At 42.3% G+C, this 20,370-nt stretch overlaps 1 protein-coding gene across 1 annotated transcript in view; it reads left to right on the top strand.

Moving 5' to 3' along the window:
- The window catches only part of cacna1g (calcium channel, voltage-dependent, T type, alpha 1G subunit), a 107,508-nt gene that overhangs the window by 18,884 nt on the left and 68,254 nt on the right, over positions 1–20,370 (top strand). The window contains exons 5-13 of the mRNA XM_080517362.1: positions 1,361–1,512; positions 2,255–2,440; positions 4,848–4,962; positions 5,819–5,974; positions 14,469–14,562; positions 16,666–16,847; positions 17,249–17,587; positions 18,418–18,591; positions 18,755–18,855. Of these exons, the coding sequence (XP_080373488.1) occupies positions 1,361–1,512; positions 2,255–2,440; positions 4,848–4,962; positions 5,819–5,974; positions 14,469–14,562; positions 16,666–16,847; positions 17,249–17,587; positions 18,418–18,591; positions 18,755–18,855 (1,499 nt within the window). The remainder of the gene's footprint in view (positions 1–1,360; positions 1,513–2,254; positions 2,441–4,847; positions 4,963–5,818; positions 5,975–14,468; positions 14,563–16,665; positions 16,848–17,248; positions 17,588–18,417; positions 18,592–18,754; positions 18,856–20,370) is intronic.

The following is a 20,370-nucleotide window of genomic DNA, read 5'->3' as shown; positions in this document are numbered from 1 at the left end:
CATATAATCAACTCGAAATGATATTGATGATTCCATATTATGTGCATTACAAATCATAACATTCGTAGCATTTATAGAATTAAAAGAAAGGAGGGCTGTTGTGATTATTTGCATGTTTTTCATCAGTTTCACCTTTCTTTCTTTTCTAATCTTGAACACACCTTGAACGAATATTTCTTTACTTGTAGAGGTTTTTCACTCGACGTTTTCACAGTAATTGGGTGGTAATTTTTACTGGATACTGGTCCAGCAATTATTACTGGACCGAAGGACATTGTACTTGACCGATGTAAAGTTTGACGAAAATATTTTTTTTATATGAGGCTGTAACAAACTCATCTCCACAGGAAGGTATGAATGTATGACTGTATTCTCTCAAAATGTAACTTGAAGTTAGGATAAGGTCAGTAGGACCATTTAGCTTTCATCTTCTCCCTACCTGTTGGCAGTGTAACAGGTTCTACCTGTGACAGTATTTCATTTAAACCAGCCGGCACTGTTGCTTCAGGGCTTGAGACAATGCAGCGCCATAACACAGCATAGGGACCCGTTACTCAGCCGGAGATGCTAATCTCTGTATTCCTTTCTGTGTGTATCCTTGCTGGTGTTGACTAATTGCCGCTTTAAACAGTGAAGGTGTGTAGTGATTAGTGGCAGCCCACCAAGACAGGCTTTAATGACACACACTGTGTTTACATTACATTGCATTACCTCTCGGGTCAGCCCGGGGATAGAGCTGTTTCTGGACGCCGACTCCATCTATACACACACACACACACACACACACACACACACACACACACACACACACACACACACACACACACACACACACACACAGAATGATGTAAGTGTAAAATACACAGTTGCACATACAGGTTTATGATGGAGAAGATTGAAAACCACATCAGACCTTCAACACCGTCAATCTTCTCCGCCCAGCCACTGTACTGCATGTGTGTGTTACACATTGTTCACTTTGTATAAACTGTTCATTGCACAGGGATGAAAGGCCTGGCGAAGCCTGTCTTGTAGACACAAAACAGCACTCCCAGCGGCTCTTCTTCTCCTCACCGATAATTATAGTCGCTCTCTACAGAAGTCCGATTTACATGCCGTGTCGAATTTTAACGCACGGCGCCTTTTATCCTTTTGCTTGAGCTTTTATGTCTGCTTGTTCTTACTGCCCGTTTCTCTCTACACACACCATGTGTATTGATGCCTCGTGCTCATGTCCCAAAGTGGACGTTGATCCTGGTGTCCTTACGAACATCTACCAGTGCGAGTCCATACAGTCGCTGGGCTGTTTGCTTCTGCTGTCAACATGCGCTAACGACTGTTTTCTGTTTTCTCTCTCCAGCCTGAAGAGTTGACCAACGCCCTGGAAATCAGTAACATCGTGTTCACCAGCCTGTTCGCACTGGAGATGTTGCTCAAGGTTTTGGTTTATGGACCCTTTGGTTACATCAAGAACCCCTACAATATCTTTGACGGTATAATCGTGGTCATCAGGTAAGAGAACCCGTGTCGAACTCAGTCTTACATGACAAGTGAAATTGATTGCATCAAAATCCCTTTGTAATAATGATGACAATGCCATGCTGGGATTTCAACCGAAATAATGTGTCCAGCTAAGGGAATTTCAGCCATATACAAAAAGTCCAGCCTTATTCCCTCAGAGGAGTGCAATTAAAGGTTTACTCCTGTTCTTGGGATCCTTGTTTTGCAAAGTGTACCTGTTGTACTGGACTCCATGCACTATTTAGCTACATTTCAAATACTTTATTGCATTTCTCAAACTGAAGCATAATTGTAGTGCCTTGTTTTTGAAGTGGACCCCCTTGAGGAAGTACTGTGCTTGTAGAAAAGTAATTTATGAACATAAATAAGTGTCATGACGCACCCTGGTACAAACTTGTTGATTGCGTTTATGGCACTCGGTAGCTTACTGATGATCTAAGGACTGAAATGACTGTCAGTTTTAGAAAAATTATGATACGGTCTTAGACTATAATTATGCCGTTGGACTTCTGCCCCTGGGAACACATTGTGTTTACAAAGAGTAAAAATGGACATGGAGCAAGCAGCAGGGCGTCATGACTGAACCTTAAACAATACTCATCTGAAATGATATATCACTACAGTATATAATGACGCTTAATATATCACTGTTTTAATAGTATAATAAAACATAATGTTTAAAATCATTATGGGTGAACAGTACACTTTTAGATTGTCTTTTTTTTCTTCACAGTGTGTGGGAGATTGTAGGTCAGCAGGGCGGCGGCCTGTCGGTTCTGAGGACCTTCCGGCTGATGAGGGTGCTGAAGCTTGTCCGCTTCATGCCGGCCCTGCAGAGGCAGCTGGTGGTGCTGATGAAGACCATGGACAACGTGGCCACTTTCTGCATGCTGCTCATGCTTTTCATCTTCATCTTCAGGTAGGTGGATGACAAAGGAGCGAGCTGGAACACGGTCTCAATCATGTGTTATTTGTTCATCCAAACCACCAGTGTCAGATTGGTTCATATTGTGTTCAGTCAGCAATCACTGACAAATATGGAGATAGACAGCATCGAAATAATTTGGTAAATCGATGCATGGCAACTTGATCTGAAAAAACAAATATTAAATTAGTGATTCTAGTTCTTTTCCCCATGGGTACACTCTGTTATAGTCACCCACAAGGGTCATCAGAAGGCAAAAGCTGCAACACAGAAAAGCTAATGACAACAGGGAACCAATTATAAAACATGAACACAAAAGCAACAACATACGTGAAAGCTGCAAAACATACAAAAGTCACAACATAAATGCAAAAGCCATTGCCCAAATAAGGAACACCAACAACACAAAAATGCAAATATTACAACACAATAATAAAATCTACAACAGGAATAACAAAAAACAACACCTCAGACCGATACAAAATTCCAGAACGCAAAAGCCACAAAGAAGCAAAACCTTTAAGGCACAAACAAAGGCCACGATGCACTCACTAAAGACACAATCTAAATGACATTGTCACAAAACAAAATCATCCCACACAAAAGCCAAATCAACACGAATACAAAGGCTGCAGCGCAAGTAAAAAAGGAAAAAAAAATGCATATATCTTGATGATTTTGTGTTTCTGTTGTAAAGTTTTTTTTATTTGTGCCAGTGATCATTCCCTCTATTCAACACCAGCGCAACACTGCAGTGTAACATTAAAGGCAAAAGAGATGAGCAGCTGAAAAATCACACAGCGTGTTTCCATGCTCACAGCACATCTGAGCAATAAACCGCCCCGTCTCAGCTGTTTTGTGTGGATATGTGTTTGCATGTATGTGTACACACACACATACACAAAATTCCAATGGCCTTGTATATGCCTGGATAAACAGGGCTTGATTTGAGTGAAGAGTTGCCAAGTTGACGCGGTGGAGGTCTGTTCATTGATCCCTCAGCTCCAGTTGAGCTTTGGCGTCTGCGGTTCTGACTGAAAGGCAGAAGGCAGTGCAGACACACTGCTGAGACCTAATAATAACACCCCCTTGATTGTCTGCCCAATGCATCATAGACTTTTATTATGTCCCCCATCTTCCTGCCAGTCAATCTATCTTATACTGACACTGTATACAATCCTCCAGTGCGCCCGATGCTAAAACCAGAGCTTAGTTGAGACAATGTGTTGCAGAGCTCCTCGTTCTCCTGAAGGGGTTATGTTACAACTCTGTCTTCACGTCCAGACTCATTATGATTATGAAATTTAGATGATATGCTTAATGATAATAATGCATAGCTCGTGTGGATGAGTCTGCATATGCTATCGCTGAGATTTAATTTCTCAGCTTTTCAGCAGAATGTAAAGATCACATATGTAAAGATCGCTGCAGATAAAACTGTTGATTTAATGTCCATATATATTGCGTTATTGATTATTAATGAATGTTTGTGGAATAGTAGATTTACGTTCTAGAGCTGTAGTACTCAGACAAATCTCTTATCTGTTAAAAGCCTCTATTTCTTTGCACGCTAAAACAACGGAAAGAAAAATATGTCTAAACGGAAGTGCCTTTTAAAGTAATTATTTTGGAAAATAAACGTTTTGTTAAAAAATAGAGTTGGTGAAGCTGACCATTATCCTATTTCTATATTGAGAGCAGAGCAGAAGACAGCCACACAATGTGGAAACATTACGACATTTTTGATTAGATCATCCATTGGAGAACAATACGCTACGAACAATATCAAGTATATGGATATTGTAAGGATGGATAAGGATGTTGGATTGTATTACGATGAGTCTCAGCTATAGAACTACCAAGTCCCAAGACAATATGGAGTGGGAGCCACTTCTCAATTTCCAAAACTTTAAAAATTATTTTCACCCAGATAAGGTGACTTTGGGCGCTCTCCATGGTGCTGATGTCAACCTGCTGCACTCATTTTTTTAATGTTTTTTTTTTTTTTTTTCCAGATGCTTCATCAAAATGCACAATGAACCAAGAGTAAAGAAACTCCGTAGATTATTTCTTTGTTGGGGCAATGTCTTTCAATATTTAATCTACCTTTTAAAAAAACGTATTTTCCTTTTCAAATGGGGACATGCATTTGCACGATGAGTATTGCAGCTGTTGTGCTCAAACATACGGTTACATTTCTATGAATACATCTATTTCAGCCATTGTATCATATTGCATTGTATGTGTTTTCTTTCTCAAGCGGCAATTGTTGAGAAAATGAAAACCATGTTTTTTTCTGAAAATATTGGTCATTTATTTGTACAGTATCCAACGGGTAGGCCTGGTGTAAACATTTATTCCTCCGTTTCCTGTTTGTTTTCTCCACTCTCTACTCTGTCAGCATCCTGGGGATGCATCTGTTTGGCTGTAAGTTTGGATCGGAGAGAGACGGGGACACACTCCCAGACAGGAAGAACTTTGACTCTCTACTCTGGGCCATCGTGACAGTCTTCCAGGTGAGCTCCAGACTCACTTTCTGCTCTCTGTTGAATATTCCCGCTACTGGAGCTATGGCTTTATGCAAAACTCCAGTCAATTATGTTTGTCTGCTGTCTGGAAGCTTTAAGTTCCTCAGTGATCATACGGTACCCACTTGAACGCCCTCAAGCCACTCTCCTAAGACCTTCCTGCTTCATTGGTGAAGATTGAACCCGTCGCCGTTCTGAGCGCAACAAGACAATTTCCTCCTTGAATAAATAAAATATATCAGATCGAATTTTCTCCTCCACTCTGCGGTCCATTCTCTCTCTCCCTCCCAGGCTAGCCTCAATTATCCTCCCTCGTGTTCTTCCAATCGCCAATTTGCATTTTCTAGCATCAGCCATTGGTTAAGTGGGCGAGTCTCATGCATCATGGCACCTTGCATCTATGATTCAACTAAAACTCCCTCCGTGTGGTACAAAGCATATATCACTCCCAATATAGCAACCATTTATTATTCAGCTCAACATCTGATAAGGGAATATGTAGACAGTCTGCACATCTTTCATATGGCAGATTGTTTAATTGCTCAGTCGATGTGTTACTCCTTCACATTGAAAGTAGCTATTGAAGATGATGTAGGCATTTGTTTAGGATGTCCCCTGGTTACCTCCCTTTAGAAATATCCAAGTCACGTTCTACCGGGTAGAGGCCCTGAGGTTAGTCGAGAAACCATTTTTACAGTCTAGTGTCCATTTTTTTTTTCATTTTGAACATGAAGCTGAAAGGCGCTAAAAAACATATCTAAGCTGTGAATATCTTTCAGTGCTTTTAAGTTCCTGTGCTGCCCAGCAATCTTACTTACAATCTTTGACCTTTCCTCTCGCTCAGATTCTGACCCAGGAGGATTGGAACAAGGTGTTATACAACGGCATGGCGTCCACCACTCCCGTTGCTGCCCTCTACTTCATCGCCCTCATGACATTCGGCAATTACGTGCTCTTCAACTTGCTGGTGGCCATCTTGGTTGAGGGCTTCCAGACGGAGGTACAATGTTGCTTTTTCAGAAGGGCTGCGTTTGGTTGCTTTCTCGAAATGTTTTTCTCCCTACAACCACTTGAATGGAAGGAATCTGTCGTTTGGAAAAGATCTTTTCATGTAATTCGCTTCCAGGTTTTTCACAGTGACGGGCTCATTCCTTCAACACTAAATGATGGGTGTTCCCACCCTGGCTGACTCATAGATCCATAAACTATGTAGCCATTAACCTATATCTTCTCTTGCACTCTTTGCAACAGGGTATGTCAGGACATGATCACATATATTTTCTCCCCCTCTTCATCATCACTGTCCTTTTGCCATCAGCCTTTTTCTCCTCCCACACTTTCCCCACTATCTCAGCAGTCATCTTCATTATTGTTCTGCTGATTTGCCAATGCCATAAAAGACATCAGAGGAAAACTATGCGCGCTAGGCGAGACCGTGCATCGGCCCACATCACCCAAATCCCTGGCTTCATCATGCATGGATGCGCTCTTTTCCGAGCTTCGACTCTCAATCTTTCCCCTCCTCGGCACACGTTTTTACATGCCGTAAAGCAAAAGTGATATGGTATCCGTTGCTGCGTCGATGCTTTTGAGGCAGAAAAGAGCAAGAGACTGCAAAAAGAGAGGAGACTGTGGATTGATGGTTGGCTCTTTGCAACCAGGGTAACAGTTTCAGGGCGAACAGGAATTGAATAAGTTGAAACTCAATGATTTTTTTTTAAACAGTTTTACAGTTTGAGTAACTGAGAGAAAGGAATATAGGCTGAGAGCAGATGGAGCAGGTAAATCACATAAGCATCCAGTCGACCAGCGCCTGTCTTCTTGTCTCCTCCTCTCTCTCTCGTTCTTTAAGAGGTTGACAGCACCCGCTCTTTGATCTCAGACGCTCTTTAGCTCTCCAGCTGAGAGGACAGAGAATAGATGAGGGATAGGCGGAGAGAAAGGGTGACGGGCTTATAAAATATGGATTAATTGGAATGGGCCTCTCTCTTGCGACTGTGTTACCTGCATTTGCCCAAACTTCACGAGTTGAAAGCTCCTCACAAGTGGCTTCCAACCATGTTCTGTGTGGTCTGTTTACTTCAACACAACTGAATCTAAAGATTGTGACATTGCAAAGCTCCGGAGAGAACCCTATAAGGAGCGCTTGCATCAAGTTAGTCCATTGAATTAGAGAGACATCAAAAACATGCAGGGCAGGGGTTTTCCAGGGGTATTGATGGACACCTTCGCTCTACACGAAGGCCAAGTTGAGAATTAGAACATTATTCTTGAAATTGGACAGGCTTCAAATATTTCCCTAATGGAAAATGGCGAATGGCACAGAAGCCACCTTCCAGTTTCTCTTCTGCATGTCTTCAGTCACCTGGACACACTTGTCTGACTTGACCACTGGTCTTATGTCCCAATATAAAATCTTCACACACACTTTTGGCAAGAGCAATTTCATTGGTGGTTTAAGCGTAATTCTTTGCCTTGTGTCGTGTACCTCTGCTTCCGCACTGTGGTAAGTCGAGCCTCAGTTCCTGTAATACGCATTTCTTGTGGCAGCAGGTTATTAGCCTTTCGCCCAAAACAATGCAAATATTGTTGGAATGTATAGGTTTTAATTGACCCGGAAGAGTAAAGAAAAATCAATTAGTACAGCTCAAATATGTACACACGCATCCTTATTGATGCTAACAACAATTCCCTTGTGCCTATCTTTTTGTTCTCCCTCTGCCTTTGTGTATTATCACAGAGCTGTCGGTTTAATTCTTCTTCCTGCACTATGCTCACCCTCCCTCTTTTCACTTTTACATCCTTTTCTGCACACGGTAAGTTTATTTTTAGTCGGCCAAACTTTTCCTGCGTCAGGGTTGCCTGGTAACGGGCACTTGAATGACGTGAGCCAAACCAGGAGAGATGGTGCCAAGACACAGAAACACACAACCCAGTATAAAAAAACCCATTATGTTAATAGTGGGAAACAGTGGGAAAATCACCATCATACCAGTTTTGTTTTTAGTTTAGTTTTTAGTTTTTTTTTTTGCTTTGATTTTCTTGACTTAACTCCTTCCTCCATCCTCAACATTTCCCCCCCGCATGTCTTCTCTCCTCGTATTGACTCTCCCCCCTCGTTGTGTCTCTTTGTCAGGTTGTGACAGTGTGTCCGTGTGACCGAATCCAATATCCGCTGCAGAGAGTGCAAGCAGAGCCATTTGTCTCTTTACGGAGACCTTTTAACAGAAGAGAAACACAAGATGTTCCTCTTTTTTATTGCACCTCTCAGCATGACAATAAACATGCGCTTCACACCCACAGCACATGCCGACATGCGTCACACGCAGACGAATGCTTCCATGTCCCGACGAGTCATGAAATATAGACATGTGTGTATATACATGTTGAGATCATCTGCTCTCGAGACGAACAATAAGATGCAAAACGTGGCTGTGCTGCACTTTTACTCCTCCGCTGTCCTGACTTCTTGATGCTCTCAGCTCATCCAGGTTGCTGAAGTGCACATGTGCAGCACGTGACTGCACACTGTGATCCAGGACAGCCGCTTTGATATGTTTTTGTTGCATGTCGAAAGTTCCAGGAAGAAGAAGAAAAAAAAGAAAAAAAAAAGAAAAGATGTTCCAACAGGCTGAATGTCCTTTAACTTCTCCTTTCTGCTCTTGTCTACTCGCTGTGGTTCCACCTCTGAACCTTCCTGTGCCTCCGTCTCTCCCGCGTGTGCCTCCTTCCTCCTCCTCCTCCTCCTGTCCGGCTGCACCGATCACTTCCTGCTAATAGGAAGTGTCCAAGCGGGAGGACTTGCATGTCCAGCTGAGCCTAATTCAGCTGCCTGTAGAGTCAGGGGTATGTACAGCACTGCAGCTCTGCCTTCCCCTCCCCTCCCCTCCCGACCCCCGTCCTTTTAATTGACAAACCGCCCTCCCCCACCCACCCCTCAGGCCCTTCCACCCCTCCCCCCTTCCCCATAGAGGCTTCACAGTGATGTCATAGATCTCTCAGTGGCCACAACTTGGAGATGGAGTGCAGACATACTGCTCGCTGATGGCAGTTTTCCTGTACTAACATTTGAGTTTTGGTTACGGAACAGCTTGATACTTAGGTGAATGATTACTTCCAGCGCTACATGTTTAACCAAATAGGAAAACCCACCTATTTTTAGACTTTTCTCCTGGAGTTGAGTGGATAGATTGTAAAACTGTTGAGATCTGTGCTGCTGCCAGTCCAATCCCATAGAGTAACAAATCACAAGCTTTTCCAGGGCTGGGATGAAGTTAATTGTCCCTGGAGGGAATTACAAGTACAAGATGTAAAAGATGAGCAACTGCATTTAGAAATATTTGACTCTTTGATAGGAAGAGAAACATTTGGCATTTTCCAAGGAACGTTTAATTTGGAAATGTTTCCTTCAAGTGGCATACACTTTGCTTCATCCCACCAGTCCTGGCTCCTGAAGGCTAGGGCCCCATTTATACGACAACATTTCAAGTGAAAACGCATCATTTTGTTTTTGGAAAGTTTCATGCTGACACAACATTTTGATAATGATGTCCGATTCCATGCAAACTGCAGAAATATTAAAAAACAATGCCAAGCCATGAGTTGGCGCTGTACACTGGTATTCAGATGGATAGATGCAAAACGCAAAAAAAAAAAAAGTTTTCCTTTTACACTTGAAATTGTTGTCAAAAATGCTGATTTTCGAAAGTTACTCTGGAGAGTCGACAAATGATGTAATGTCCCAGATCTCAACCAACACACATCTGTTTGGATGGCTTTTCCACCACCTATCAAGCAGGTTCCTTCAAATGGAGTACAGAAATGAACAGTACAGGGTATCAATTTACAAAACATCTCCAATGTGGCCGCCAGAGGATGTGTCACATCGTCTGAGGGCCCCTCTATCTAACCTGCTTACCGCATGATGCCCGCGCTGCTGACACTAACCAGAGCCGTCGGGTGGCTGATCGGGCGAGCCAATGGAAATGTATGAACACTTGCACCGCTATGCTGTGTTTGTGTGTTTTTGTATTCTTTTTGTCTTCTCTGAAAGAGTGAGCACCATGTCAGAGCACATACTGAAAGCTCACCTCCACCCTTATCCACCGATCTTTGTTTTTCAGAGTGAGAATGACGCACCAGCGCTCCCATCGGTCCTCCAAAAACCTCTTGCAGTGTCTATGTAAACTGGTTGAAAGATGATGTGGAGCGAACAATAGAGAGGAAGAGGAATAGAGGCTGAAGGTTTAGATATTGAAATTGTTTAGATAAAACCAAAAGACTATAGGAGATATAAGTTTCTTCTGGAAGGACTTCACTCTCTTAATATGACTCAGGTTTAAAAAGTCAATCAAGCTTTCAGAAAGCAAATTGTAGTCTCCTATACATTAAAGGAAATCAAACTCAGCCAGCATTATTCTAAATGTTCCAGGTCTTTCTGTCTACTTGTAGCTGTCTTCTGAAGATGGGCCCGAACATTATCAGGAGACTTTGTATGGAAGCTACTGAAGAAAGTCTAACCTATTTATCTTTTGTCTTCTATGACATTACTCCATATTTTACATACTCTCCACTATATATTATGTCTTTTTGCCTTTATTAATTCAACAACATTAGTTTTCTCTTTTTTATAAACCTATATAGAAATTTAAACTCATAAGTTAAATAATATCTGGTTGTGAAGTGATGAGATTTTGAGCAAAAAGTCACATTTTGAGTAGAAAAGTCCATTTTAACAATTTGACAAAAATAAGAAAAATATTCTTAACCATCATGAAACATTTATTACTTTGTTAAATTCTAACATTGTGCATAAGTCCAGATTTAAAAAGTAAAAGCTTTTATGAAAACAAAAACCCTCATCGTTTTTTGCGTTTTTCAGAAAGGTTTGGCGCAGTGTTCTGAAAATGATGTCTGTTTATGTGGAAATTAACAAAGACGGGAGCATTTTTTTTTTTTCTGTTCCCCTCTCTTAACTTTCCTACATTTGTGTATTTAAATGAACATCATTAAGGCCTTGGTGGTACGTCTGAGCTTTGCTCGAATAAATCCAATCCTGGCCTTAAATAGAGCAGGAAGACACACACATACACTCACACATAAACAATTAATCCACTTCCTCCCATCAACAGCCCCCATCAGAATCCCATTTTTACCCTTTCTGAAGCAGTGTAATTGAGACCCCCCCCCCCCATTGGTATCTATTATTGTCTGGCTATCAGCAGCAGGCCTGGTCTGGCCCATCTCCTGCTCTCCGCCATCATGCCCAAATTGGGGTGGCAGAGTGTAAACAAGCTATCCAAACAACTATTTCAGGACACGGGATTTCCCTCGAGTCCGTCGCTTCCTCTTTCCTTCAAAGCTAATAACTCCACCTTTACTTTCTCCAGCGCTGCCTCCATCATTTAGTGCTTGACAAAGGATCAAAATTATGGTCAACAGCAGCTTATCAAACATTCCAAGTCCTATATATAGTTCTTTAGTTACTCCTACTTCATGGTGGGGACAATCTTTATGCAACTCCTTCCAAATAAGAGTTTTCTGAAACCTCAAAACATGTTTATCCTTTGATAAATGAAGATTAAACTCAAGTTGTACTTATAGGCCCCGTTTACAAAACAAGCTCAAGGTTTTACATGACCACGGTGCTCGGAGTCACTGAAGATGCAGCTTTTTAAAAACAGCTCCAATGGTGGAACTTTTTTGAAAATGCTTCCTCTCCATGGAAACTCAGGAAAGGAGATTTTGGCTCAATTTCACTTATTATTTTTTGGCAATTTTGAGTAATTTTCGAGCCATCAGATAATCGTCTTTTGAAAAATTGTCTGGTGTCAAAACGAAGTGACTGTACAGCTGTGGTTTGCAGACATTTGGTCTCACTTCATGTATGAATAAGTAAAATCTCCAAAACAAAGAGTGACAGAGACCTTTGCCTTCTCTATTGATTCATTACTGTGAAATACATGTTGTCCAGACTTTTTCTTTTAAGATGTCTTTCCTGAAGGACTAATACTTAGTTATTGACAGCCCCAGAAGAAGTAGTACAAATCAAAAATGGGGCTATAATGCAAAAAGACAAGACTGAGATTAGACATAGGGCAGAGAAAGACGGCTACAGGGAAAGATCAGAGGAAATCAGGCTCTTCTCTGAGCGAGGTTAATCTCTCACTTACAGTCTGGCGCCTTTTTATTGACTTTACTTCACCTCGCCCCGACATCTGGACGACCACAGATACCCGAGATGCACCTCGGACAATCAGTGGATTAAAGCTGAACAGATTGTTGGTCTTTTGACATGATGGGTCAGATCTGCACAGGTTGAACTATTCTACTGACTGCCAGTGCCACCTGTCGACGAATCATAAATGGTAACATGGCTACAAATGCTGACAAAAGCTGCTGTAAATACAAGCCTTTCTTGACTTTCTTGCTAGACTTATATCATCATTGGTGAAGTGTGGTGAGCATTCACTGCAGGTAAGTCACAGAGGCCCCGGTTACATGATGACGGTGCTCCGAGCAACTGAAATCATTTTGAAAATGTTTCTCAAAGAAACGGTGCTCCAGTTTGTATGGGATTATGTGAAGGGGGATTATCCCATCCTAAATGTCTTTAGGATAAAATTGACTTTTTCAATAACCTGCATATAATTTACCAAACTTCCATATTTAAATGAGTCTTGTGTTGAGGTAGCCATTTGTCTGATCTGTTATCAAACACCTGAAAATGCACCATTCATTATTTAGATGTTTTGCAGAAATCTACACTGGTAATCTCTTTTCTTTGAGACTAGAATATCTGTTTTATGTCTGTCAGGGGTCTCCAGTGCTTCATGCTTCCGGCGCTGAGCAAAGATTTTTAAGTCGGAATGAAGCACTCGGACAAACACACTGGAATGTGATGAATAACAGCCACGAGGGGCTCCAAGTAGCCCTTGAGTTGATTGGCCTGCCGGTTCATTAGCATCCACTCTCCTTAGATCATTTTGGCATACTCCACTAGGTCAAGGCAAATCAGTCTGGGGCATGCAGAGTGGCTTTAATAGGGAAAAAAAAGATGCAAATTGGTGTCTCAGAGATGTCATACTCGACACACAACGCAGTAAACAAACAATTCATTCACGCCCACTTTGTCTTTCTCAAAGACTCATGGGGAGTATCGAGAAAGTAATTTGTTAGTTCAAGAGGAGGTGCATGGTGATTAGGTCCTGAGGCTTTTGCGCGCACTGTTTATTCACTTTGCTCGCACGCAGGCCCGACTCGCTGGGACAGCGTTCTATTAATCCCGCTTCCACCTGGCACCCTCGCACACATTAATGGGGGCTGCAGGCTTTGGCAAAGTGCAACAAATACAGGCGGAAACTCTGGGGCTCACTGCAGTGTGTTAATAAGCCGAAAGCAGCGTGAAGTGGAGGTTTGAAAAGAGTAATTAGGAGCTCATGAGAAGTTTGTGAAATACTGTGTGAGGATCGCTGGAGGAATATGGAATTGTGGCTCATTTCGACGTACCTCTCTGGGACCACGATGGAGAAAAAGGCAAACAAATAAGAATTGACAGACATCGTGCTTGGTCGGCGATCTGCAGCAGAAAGAGCAACATGAGTCGTGTGTGAAAATCTGAGACCCGAGTAAACCACATAGAAGCTCCGTCTAAGCAACGTTTCAAGCTTCAACATTTTTGTGTTTTCACTTCAGAAATGTTTCACGTAATACACACCGATGTTATGATAACAATCTCGGTACACTATACACATTAAAAATGGCAGGTACAGGGAATATAAAACTATCAAGTCCCATGAGAATATGGACTGAGAGTTAAGACACATTGAAGGCCACCATTTAAAAAAAATTTTTTATTGCCCATCTACTCACAGTAGCAGTGTTTCAGAAAAGTTGTGTTTTTGAGTATAGCATTTTCCCAAAAATTGTGATTTCCCCCAGTTTCCACAGAGAGTTGCAGCATTTTCCCGGAAGTTCCACCTTGGGAGCCATTTTCAAAAAGTTGCATTTTCAGTCGCTCCAAGTGCCATTGACGTGTAAATGGACACCCACAATGCGACAAAAACAAGACATTTAAAAAAGCATACAAACTGAGCAGAATGAGCAAGGTCTCCTGGACAAAGTCCCAGTTGTGTTACAGTTTCTCAGTAAACCCTCTCAGTTCTCTTTGCATGACAACACTCTACATTGCTAAGCTGCCTCGCCCTCACTCCCAAACCTGTGAAACTGTGGATGTAGAGGTAACTCACACCATAACTGACCTGCTTACAGGAGCCAGAGGTTGCCTCTAGTGACCGATCCACGGTCCAATCCAAATCAGTGCCAATGGTAGATGTAGGTACACAGGGATCTGTGTTTAGAGGCAACTTCAGCCCACCTGCTTTCTCTTAACTCAACTGAGAAGAAGATATTTTCACAGGTGTGGTTTTTTTGTGTGTGTGTGTGTGTGTGTAACACTTTGCGTGTGCGTGTGTTCCTTTTGTGTGCGTGTCAAGGGTGACGCTTCTAAATCAGGTTCGGAGATCGATTCCTTCGCACGAAGTATGGAGGACGTCAACGGCAGCAAGAAGGATCTATCAGCCTCTGCAGGTGAGGCGTGTGCAAACACAAACTGATCCAACTGGAAGAATCCGGAGGCCTAAACTCAGCATTTGATTGCAAACACAAGCTTGATCCATCTCTATTTGAACAGTTAACTGTTGGTGTTCCCTCTATAATCTTCGGTAGATCCCACCTGGATACACACTGTGTTGCATTTCTTAAAAAAAAAAAAAAATGCAAGTAATTGTCTGCAATACAGCAACAAGCTATCCCTCAGGCATTTAAAAAGTGCCCAGTGCAAACATTCTCCGACCTGCTCTCCGCCTGTGGTCTGAGCCTCTGTTTTTTTTTTTTTTTTTTTTTCCCGGCCCTCCTTTGGTTTCCAACCACACTTGGCGGGCACGTGTCTGGATGTCTCCAAGTGCAGCATCAAACCAGTACCAGCAGCCTCATCCATAATTCCTCATACGCCAGTTCCCATCCCCTTTAATTACCATTCGCGCAGACTGAAAGCCCCACTGGAAACACTACTATATGGAGTACAACTCCCAGATGTACTGTATCACCTCCCTTTCAGCGCCTTCTGATGCTCTGTCTAAAACTGCTTACATCGCTGGAAGAGCCAAATATACATCTTCTAGGCCCCGCGTAAAGGTTAGAAGACGGAGGAATTAGCGTTATTAAAGCCGCATTCCCATCCGCGTGTCATGTATTTGTGTTGCTGCCAAACATAATATTCGCTCCTACGCATCCCATAAGATTAACGCCCTGCTGAAATATTAATGTCGTTCAATACCAGTATGAGGCATCCATTTTTAAGTACTGCAATCTGAAGGCAATACTCCATGTGCTACTTCCTTCTGTTGTTTTCCCTTTGTCGTCTGTCAGCCTAATTATCCATTTGCAATCAACTTTTTTTTTTGTCACATCCACCCTGTCTCTCCACTCACTTTTTTCACGATACGTTTTGAGTCTTAAGCCATCATTATTTCAATCTTGTTTTCTCACAGATCAACAACCTGTACACGTAGGCCAAAGGCGTTTGGGGTTTTTTTTGGCACACACGCCACAATCTCATTAATGTTGATATTTCTAGAATGACTTGAGGCATTTTTTTTCCAATGTTGACATTAATGAAGACTTGAACTCACATATTAGGTAATTAGCAATGGTCAAAATGGCCTCATTCATTTTGGGGAAAGTGATATTTTACTAATATTTTGAATACATCTGGGACTTTTCATCTTGGGAAATTTGATAGCTTTGCTCCTCAATATTAAAAGTGTGTTGCGTTATGGTAAATGGACTTAGACACATTCAGTAAGCGAAACCTTTGAGAGACTGTGAACCTCAGATTAAAGGGCAACTCAGTCCATCAATTGAACCACAGCTGCCCCCAGTTCAGGTCAAAGTCAATCTGATGTCATGACTATGTTGGATTACTTTTTTGTTGGTTTTTGGGTGTACTTATGTTCCCATGTAGGCATGGAAATCTTATTCAAGCAAACCTAAATCTCAAGAATACTTTGAGGCTTTTCAGATTAACTGATCTTGGAGGCTGGAGATTAAGTTTCGTGACCCCAAAAGTTGTTTTTGGCATATTTATGAATACTTTAAATAAATGGCTTGACATTTCGCACATTATAATTCACTTAATGAGCTTCATGAGTTATTCAGTGTCATAGAGACAACATCGGCTACATCATCATCATCACCATCATCATCCTCATCCTCATCATCCTCATAATGTCCTTATTTGAAAGCAGTTTTATTGGAGTGTTGCAATTAGTATCCAATTTCAATTTCTCTGATATTTGATCCAAATTTGGCCAAATCATTTGCCATCTGCATACAAATGCCAAGTGACAGTATCTTAGGAAAACCTAATATAATATAACTTAAATATTTGAATTAATTTCACATCTTTACATTGATTAAAATAGGAACTGGTCTGGTCAGTTGAACTCAGATTCTCAGTAATATCTTCAGATGGTAACATTGAGTAATTTTTCTTAAATTTTTCAAAAGGTTTCCCCTTTATTTTATCTCAGCCTGGATACCTTCACAGTCAGCTGCACCTTCACAGGTCGACTGATATATGAAAACTCTCCAAGGACTAATACAATTCTCTATCCCTCTTTCCTTTACTAGTAGTGCCTGTAAATGGTCATGTGGACCTGAAGACAAGCCTCACTCCACCGCTGATCACTCACACTGCTGCCACCCCGATGCCAGTGCCAAAGTTGCCCGTGGCAGGCGACCCCATCTTGGGTTACGAGTCCCGTCGAGGCAGCAACGTCTCCATAGACCCAGCCTGCTATGACAAATCACCGGTTGGTACTCTTATTATTATTCAGATTTACAACCCCAGAGCATGTGGCAGTTCTCTTGTGCAACTACAGTTCCCCCAGAGTGCCAGTCTGAAGTCATTGTAAGTGTCCTGCTGATCCATGGAGGTCGTAATGACTGATGGTGATTAATGTGGTGTGTAGTTTGTCAGCGTACTTAACTGCTGCCACTGCCACATTTATTTGACAAACTGATGAGCACGACTTTAGAGACTAAGTGCAGGATCCTGCATCTGCTCCTGCCTGACAGCATGGATCTCACTTTGTATAGCGTGTCTTGTTTTTCTGCAGAGCAAAGATACAAAACATTCTCACCGCACAGATTGCCAACATTTCTCCCCTCATTTTCCAATCAATCTGTTCTCCACATTATTAACCCACTCTAGACCAGTGTACGCAGCTCTTCTCCGTATGCTCCGTGGAGCACTGGGAGCGGCCGGACGAGTCGTAGGTCCAGCTGGAACAGCCTGGGCCGGGTCCCATCCCACAAACGGCAAAAGCGGCAGTCCGGAGAGCGGCGGTCTCTTCTGTCCGGGGATGGCGGCTCGAGCTCAGAGGAAGGAGAAGGTGGCGGCGAAGAGGGAGAGGGTTTAATGGAGGAGGACGATGCATCCTTGGCCAGGACTGACTCCATGTCCCAGTCTCAAGGAGGGCCCAGACACAGGAGAATGGAGTCGGTAGAGACTCGCAGCTCGATGGATTTGCACCCAGATACCCTGCTGCAGGTAGATTCAGTGTACAAACAACCCACCAAGTACCAACATGGCAAAAAATAACACCTCGCTTTTATTATAAAAGCAACGCTTTTATTTTTAGATGGGTTCAAAACTGAAGAACAGGTTGTTCTCCACTTAACACGCCTCACAGCAATTTGATTTGATCTTTGTTAAAAATCTGAGTTTCTTGAGAGAATATATTCACTGCATCCACTAGAAATCTTCACGACTGTTCATTTTGATGTGTTTGGATTAGTTTTAATCACCTCAAACCTAATGCAGAACGCCATTTGTATACATGGACCAGGGAATTATAGTGCTGCTCAACTAAATAATCTCTGAGAATGTTGTAAATTGCACGGAACCTTGGACATTAAACATATGGTATTCTCTAATATCAAGAATAATTATAGCTGAAGCAGTGTGATGAGGCAAAGGAGAGAAAGAGTCAGGTGGTGGAAGAACACGATTGAAAAAGTCACAAGAAAAAATAAACTGAATGTTAAAAGCTGGTGTAAATCCTAAGTTTACCCCTCATTGAATGTATGTTTTGGTTGGTAACAAACTATTCTTGGTGCACAAACCAGATAAGTTTGACAAGATGTTTGGTTGTTACCCTTTCAATGTAAATAGATGGACACATGTCTCACGAGATCGATATGGCCAATTGAAAAGCAAATAACGTAATCGAGTAAAAGGTAGCCAACTTTATCAAATGGGAGGAAACTTGGATTTGTATTTTGTAACTAGTACATCCAACCAACCAATGGAATTGATAACCTACAAAAGGTGGTTTCTGTGACTTTACTCAACATGTCCCGCCCCCCTGTCCTGTGTAGGTGCCCGATCTTTACCGCTCAGCCAGCATGCACAGCTCTCGGCCACCCTCGCTGGGCCATCTACGGCCCCCCAGCGACTGCAATGGGAAGGGATCTCCCTCAGCCCTGGGTCCAACGCACGTGTCGCTGGAAGAAAACACTGAAGACGAGAATGTCGAAGAGGAAGCGAACCTGGTCCGTGGAAAAAAACCTTTCTAGAATGAAATCACAAAAACTATTCCTTTTCATTTGAAATGTTGCCGTGCAAATCGAGTCTTGGACAATAGAACAATTCATGAGAGTACTATGAGAAATCTTCAATGCGCTATTTTGTTTGTTTTGTTTTTACCCTGTGCAGGGTCGTGTTGCCAGGCTGTTCCACTGGCTGGAGAAGAAACAGCCTGAGTGGTGTCGAGAGAGAGATACCTGGTCACTCTACCTCTTCCCTCCAGAATCAAGGTAACATCCACGCTTCTGATCATGTCCATTTTTCTGCCTGTTTGCTGGGTAAGTTATTTTTGGTGCAGAGCCCGACAAAGTTTTCTTGTTTCAAAAGAGAAAATGCTTACGAACAGCTTCCTACAGTTGTCGCTGTACGAAAGAGGCCGATCTCCCTTCTTGACAGCGAGAGGGTTCTTACCATTGCCTGTGACTGACATCACATAATGCTGACAGTAATGGCAAAGTGTTTTTGGCTTCAGTGTGAGCGCAGCAATTTTATTCCCCTTCCTATATCAACTCTCAACCCTCCTCCTCCTTTCACACTTCAGAAGTGTCTTTTGTCTGCACATTTCTGCCGTGTCAGGGGAGAGTGAGCGGGAGCAGAGGGAGGAAGGGAGTTTCTTCCACTGAGTGCTGGTGTGTTATCTCTGCCACGTGCCTCCCCACCCCGTCCTCATCCTTCGCTCCTTCTCTCCGCCTTTAGGGCTTTGATCCACGTATCTTTGCGCTCTGTGTGCCGGATACAGCCGCCGAGGCCAAAACAAGCAATATGCTCAGCTTAAAACGTGCTAATTTGATGTCGACTATCAATCTGATCAGGCAGTAGCAGGAGCCAACACTAGTGTCATGACATAGCCGTCACAACTTGGGGCAACGCTTGTAAGTCAATGATGTTGGCAGCAGCAGAGAAAAGCTTTAAAGACTGAGTTAAAAAGTGGTCAACTGTTTCATAAACTTCATTATCATAAGTTTCCCTTGGAGTTCATAGAAAATACTCTGTGTATAATATAAAAGTGGCTTTTCTGCATTCCTTCCTTTAGGCTCCAGTACACTAGTGTAGAGTGGACCAATCACAGCCCTTGTGGTCTGCGCACTTCCCCTTGCGTTCTGTGTGACCTTTGACGCCTATTTAGAAATTGTTGTGCACGTCGGGCGACAGAGAGACTCTGTGGAGGTGATTCGATGCAATGCAAAGCATTTGCCTCTCATTTGCACGTAGAGTATAAATTAGGCTTCAGGGCCAAAGTCAGTCCAAAAGTGGTCGATACTGCGGGGTCCCGCTAATTCATATCCTGATGATCATTGCAGTTCTATCGAAAATCCACTGGCAAGAAGCGTGAAAGTCTTGTGGCCAGGAATATTTCTTAAGAGCTTTCGATTTCCTGACCATTTGAGTTTGTGGAATTGTGGAAAAAGTCCTTTACAACTCGGCGGAAACCTTGAAAACAATTTCAATGGCATGGGTGTATATTGCTGGTTCAGTTGCCCACTTAATTTTTTTTATGCAATACTTGATTAAACTCTGTGCTTTCCAGTGGTATTGTTGGTTTCTGGGGCAAAGTGTTCTCAAAATAGTGTTCTTATATCCATTTTAATAGCATAGTAACAGTAGCAGTAAACTAACTTCAGTTGATCCACAATTATTTTGGATCAACTGAAGTTAGACACCTTAGCTAGTGACATGATTACACTCCAATGTCAGTCGTGAAAATACCTGAAAAAAAGTTTAAAGCATAAAATGCACTGTCACAT

This window comes from Blennius ocellaris (genome assembly GCF_963422515.1).
Source record: "Blennius ocellaris genome assembly, chromosome: 21".
Lineage (NCBI taxonomy): Eukaryota > Metazoa > Chordata > Actinopteri > Blenniiformes > Blenniidae > Blennius > Blennius ocellaris.
This window is presented reverse-complemented; position numbering and strand designations above follow the sequence as displayed.